The following is a 6000-nucleotide window of genomic DNA, read 5'->3' on the forward strand; positions in this document are numbered from 1 at the left end:
AGGGATACTAGTTTGGGAAGAGGAAGAAGGAAGGAAGGGGAATTATGGAGGGAATGGTCATAATCAAAATGCACTGTATCCACAAATGGACATAGCAAATGAAACAACCTTGTACAACTAATATTATTAATAATACATAAGGCCATATAGTATGAAGCTGATTGAAAGGACCTCCAGGATATCGAAACAAAAGCCATATAACGAATGATTGTTGTCCTTAATGTACAATGTTGTCTCTCATCTCCTTTGCTGTTCCTTGGTTATCTCATATTGTTATAGTATTTCACTTTGTTATCTGAAATATTGAATTTATTTGGTTGTTTGAAATTTGATAGGGAAGGGGGGAAAACCAAGACGGGTGTGGGGTGTGGAGGGGGAGGGAAATGGGTACCAAGACATGTGAAAGGGTATCAATGTACGTGAATTCATGCACCTTCTATCTGGCAAATATCATGTAACCCTTTTACTAATTACAATAAAAAATGCAAAAAAAATACTAATGAAAAGAATAACATTAATCCAAAGAACACCGAGATTCAACCATGACTACCTAGAAATTGTCTCTAGTTTTAAAAGACATTCCCATTTATGGACTTCAACAGACCTACGTAGTAAATTTAATTATGATAAACTAGGTGGGAAGAGAGAAGTTTTGCTATACCAACTTAATAATAGCAGTTTAGTAACCAAACTGAAGATATTAATATACACATGTACACACTCATGCACACACGAACATACACACACACACACACACACACACACACACACAGTTACAAGCCTGGTAGGCCAAAAACTATGAGTCTTGTATCTGAAGAGCTCTGCTTAAGATTTTCTATTACTATACACTTTATTTAGGTTGACCACAAATACTGAGCAATGTCTCCACCTAGTGGAATTAATCTTTAATAGGAAAAGCAGTATAGACTGAGGTGTTGTCTACTTAGTGGGGTAATTTGTGTGTTAATTTTCTTAAATATATGACTAGAATTAAAGGAAAGAATTTAGCTCTACAAAATTGAAGTACCTTGCAGTTAAGACTGGAAACTTCATATGGTCAAGACAAAATTTTATATAACAAAGATCATTAAGTTGCTGCGTTTATTTTGCATACACAGTGAATTTTGTACTGCTGGGTGCTTTGTCTGGGTTATGCAAAAAATTCTTCAGTAGCAACTCTATACTGTAAAAAACTGTCAAAAACTAAAAAAGTAAAACGTCTACCTTGGTAGCTGGCAGAATCACTAGCCATCTCTACGCTTAATATATTTCTTATGCCTCCGGAACATGCTACTTAAGAGCACAGCTATATTAAATCATATATATGTAATGCATATACATAAAATTATTCTAATTTCTATTGAATTTATACAATTGATTTTGGAAAAAATCCAAGATTGAAGAACAAAAAGTACATGTTAAAACAAAACATGTCAGTTGGAAAACAGGAGACAGGAGCAAGGTAGACACAAAGAATGGGGGAAATGTTATCAAAAATTCAGTGCATATGCCTGTAATGCATGCCTGTAATCCTAGCTACTTGGAGACTGAACCCCAGAACTAAAGACCGTGATACTCTTATCTCCACTAAAAAAACAGAAGTGGCACTGTGGCTCAAGGGGTAGGGAAGTAGCGTTGAGCTGAAGAGCTAAGCGCAGTGCCCAGGCCGAGTTCAAGCCTCACAACAGAAAAAAAAAATTCAATTCATGTCTTTCAAAATAAAGAATAGCGAGGGAAGGGGTAAATTGAGAGGGATGGGTAAGAAGGTTGAAAGGGGAAACATTGATGGAGATGCCTTGTGTTGATACAAGACATTGTTCAATGGCAAAGCCTTGGTACAACTACTTAAAGATAATATAAATATGTACGTAAATAAAACATTTTATATGATCATATGCACATAGATACTGAGCCTTTGTGGTCCTCTCCTAAAAGAGTAAATATCAAGAGTCCTGTATAATTTATCATGTATATCTTGGCTTTTACCATTCAGTATATTTACTTGCAGATTTATAGGCATATTCTAGTTATAACAAATGAGTTATAACAATCCATGTTTCTTAAGTCTGACTTATTTCACTTAACATTTTTCCACATCTTTCCATTTCCTTATGAACGATATACTACCTTTACAATAACAAAAAATAAGTGAATTTGTACGAGAAAAAAAAACTACTAAACCAAGGAACATTATTCCAGGAAATTGAGCGTGTTATTAGGAAAGAGGAGGATTAAAAATAACTTGTAAAATCTGGCATAACCTTTTTACCCAACTCCCAAAACAATGCTCTTAAAACCTAATACCAATTAAAGTATAATGGCAATACTAACACATGAGAGCCCTCTATTTCCAGCATCTACAAGAATTTTCTGTAAGTAGAGGGAAGACATGCATCCAAAATAAAATAAGAGCCACGAGTAGAAGGTGCAGGTCAGTGGTACAATGCCTTCCTAACAATCATGAGGCCCTGAGGTGCAAACTTTTTACGTTTCTGTACTAGGATTCAGAAACACGCAATCTATGACCAACAGAAAGCTAATAGCTAGCCACTCGTCTCACAACTAAATGGATGCCACTTATTTTCCTTATTTTCTGTCTTTCCCTCTTTACAAAAATAATCATATAATTATTAGAGTATGAAACTTTTAGACACAAGACCAACATATTACCCATATCACATTTAGCCTTATCATGGCCATGCTCAAAGATAATTACTGGTGTGTTTCAATGATTGCTTTTTGCTTATGTAAAGGTAGAAGTAAGATTATGAATGAAAGTGCCATCGTGTTATACAAATTCCTCATGATCTACTTCCTTAACATTTAAAGATACATTTTAAGGTGGGTGTACAGATCACATCTATAATCCTCAAAAGGCTGAGCCTGGAGGATTTTGCAACAAGCAAACCTTTGTGAGTCTCAACTAGCAAAACGCTAAAGTGGAGGGAGGCAAGTATTTTTCCTAGGTAATTGTCTTAATATAATTTTGTTTTTACATCGGAGTATTGGGAATATATTGTGTTGATTTTTAAAAGGGAAGTACTGTTCATTTCTAGAAGATTTTTTTCAAAACCAACAGTCATGACATTGTTAAACATTGTTACTTTCTCTACCTTGAAGTCTACATTTTAGTATATTCAATTCCAGTGTCTGTCATATTTCAAAACCATCTTGTACTGAATTTGTCATATTAAAACAATGTGACTTTTGAGGAGTATACCTCTTATGGGAAAGTTCTCCTAGAAACAGATTTCTGTGCATTTTTCTATCTATCTATCTACCTATCTGTCTATGATTTTGCACATTTCTATAAAGAAGCAGAAGCATGCAGTGAGATTGCAGTGAGATTCACAAGTCCTTGCAGCTCTGATGTCAGGAGGACCCCACAGAGCTGGTGGCCAATTGAGTGGACAGCAATTGGATAAGAGCCACCCAAAAAAAAAGAGCTGCCTTTGGAAAAAGAATGAATGGGATAACAACAATTAGTCTCAAGAAGTTTGCTTATTTTGATGCATGATCAGACAATTTTTATGTCATTGTCTCTACTAATTTTCAACTTTTCTGCTTCACTGATTTCAGGTTTTTTGTTTTTTGGGGTTTTTTTTGTCAGTCTCGGGGTTTGAACTCAGGGCCTGGGCCCTGTCCCTGAGCTCTTCAACTCAAGGCTAGCACTCTACCTCCTATCCCTTGAGCCACAGCACCACTTCCGGTTTCTCCGTGGTTAATAGGAAATAAGAGTCTCATGTACTTTTGTGCCCAAGCTGGCTTTGAACCTCTATCCTCAGATCCCTACTATAGGTTCTTTAGGTATATTCAATCCATTTAATATGTTTTATTTTCATGATTAATAATTCAAAATAGATTCTAGCTTTTCTAGCAATTCATGCTTGATCATGATTAAAACTAAGTATTTAAAATCCAAATATTTAGAAACTTTCAGTTTTACGTCTGTCATTGATTTATAGTTTTCATTATGGTATGACAAGGGAATGTATTTCTTCTATTAGAACTTTTTTATGGCCTACTGGATATCCCTTTCATGAATGCCCCAATCAGTACTGTGAGCAGAAAAAAATGTTGAAAAAGTAGAGTATTTTTACAATAAAATTATAATTATGTAAAGCAACCGATGTTCATTAGCTCTACTTAGTCTACTGTGTGTGTATAAATATTTACACTAACTTGAACTTCTACATTTTCGTATATTCAATTCCAAAGGTCTGTATCTGGATTTGTCTTACACTTCATTTATTGGACTCACTTGACTATTTCAAAAATAATATGGGTTTATCTCTCTAATTTCATTCAAGGAGGGAAGGTCAGTGTGAACTGCTAAAAAACAAATCATACACACACACAGTGTATATAGGATATGCATTATATACTATCTAGACTATGTAGACTATATATGATCTGTCATAGATAATATATAGCATATAATGTATGTTATCGTGTATATAATATGTACTGTTTACTATATAGTATATATAGTGTATTAACTTATATAAGTATATATTTCCAAACAATAATGTTTGGCCATGTGCAGCAGTTCATGCCTGCAATGCTGGTTACTTGAGAAGTTGAAATCTGAGCTTTTCCCTGAAAATCATGAATGTGGTTTTGAAGGATAAATGCTTTTTAAACCTGTCATGCATCTTCCAATGAAACTACACTAGGGTCCAAACTTTTGAGTCCACAGTCCATTCATTGCAGTTCAGTGTGGCCGTGTGCAAGTTAGAAAGGTGGCAGAATGGTTGCAGGGTTCAAATCCTTCCCAGCCTTCCAAGCAGTTTGTCAAGCCTGTGTCTGGAGGTGGTGATTCCGCGTCTGGTGGCCAGGCCAAGACCTCCAGGTCAGCACAATGCCTGGGCCACTGTCCATTTAGGAGTTTGCTGGAACTTTAATGGGGCTTAAGGAACCTCCATCCTCCGGCTCACCCCCTACCCTCTTCTGGTGAGGCGGGGGACTTGTTTTTGTTTTTAATTATCATCATTCTTTACAGTTACCAACTCGATAACCCGGAATCAGAAATGTGTTCTCAGATGTAACATGCGCCAGAGATTTATTTAGGCACTTGGCAATCCATTAGAGTGGGATGATTGTCCGTGGGCCCAGCCGGCCAAGATTACAGCAAACACACCAGGACCTGGTGGCCGGGTGCCCTGGAAGGACACTGTGTTCTGTTCCCGGAGTAGAACTGAGCACCCGAGAGGAAACAGGGTACCTCTGAATTACTCATTCCATCCTGAATGACAGCCCTCCCCTTCCCTCCCCTCCCCAGCACCCCACCCCAAGCCTTCAGCAGAGCTGATGGGTCCTAGCTGAGCGGGGCCCTGGAGGACGAAACGCACCCATGCCAGGTCTGCGCTGCTGAACCACCCCAGAGACAAAGTTCTCCCAGGGGCCCAGGGTCCGCAGGACCAGGGGACATGACACTCCACCTGCCTATGGGGCTGAAGCCCGGAAACCCGCCCCGGCAGCGCCGCCTGCCGCCAGGGGGCGCTCGCCCCTCGACGGCGCCGCCGCTCCCCCCCCCCCCCCGCCCTCCCGTCCCTCCCTCACCCGACAGGCCCAGGTACGGGGCCGAGCCGCTGCCCTCACCTCCAGGTAGTACAAGTCCACGGTTGTGATCTGCGAGTCTAGGAAATCTTCATAGGTGTGGAACTGCGTGACGATGTTATCCACGGCCGTCATCGCTTCGTCCTGAGCCATGGCTTTTTGCCGGGGTGAAGGCGTCCCTAGCAACGGAAGCGACGGGGCGGGGCGGAAAGGCTCCGCCCACGTGGTTCTTTCCAATCAGCGGCGGGCGGCTGCTAGTCCCGCCCCCTGTGTTTCCGGCTTTGGGCGACCTCGGAGCGCGGGGACCTGGGTCTTCCCAGGACCCCTATTCCCAGCGGTCTGACCCACAGACCGGCTCACCCCTCCAAGCAATGTGGGGGAAACTGTTCCCGTCCACACACACACACACCAGGTGTGTGCTCTCCTGCGCAGACAAAATGC

At 40.1% G+C, this 6000-nt stretch overlaps 1 protein-coding gene across 1 annotated transcript in view; it reads right to left on the bottom strand.

The window, feature by feature from the left end:
- Positions 1–5754, bottom strand: part of Cfap299 (cilia and flagella associated protein 299) — a 488707-nt gene extending 482953 nt beyond the window's left edge. Inside the window, exon 1 of the mRNA XM_090344002.1 lies at positions 5602–5754. Coding sequence (XP_090200128.1) covers positions 5602–5712 — 111 coding nt within the window. The 5' untranslated portion in view covers positions 5713–5754. The remainder of the gene's footprint in view (positions 1–5601) is intronic.
- Between the last annotated feature and the right edge of the window lie 246 nt (positions 5755–6000).

Source organism: Megascapheus bottae, chromosome 13 (assembly GCF_031878675.1).
Source record: "Megascapheus bottae isolate mThoBot1 chromosome 13, mThoBot2.hap1, whole genome shotgun sequence".
Taxonomy (NCBI): domain Eukaryota; kingdom Metazoa; phylum Chordata; class Mammalia; order Rodentia; family Geomyidae; genus Megascapheus; species Megascapheus bottae.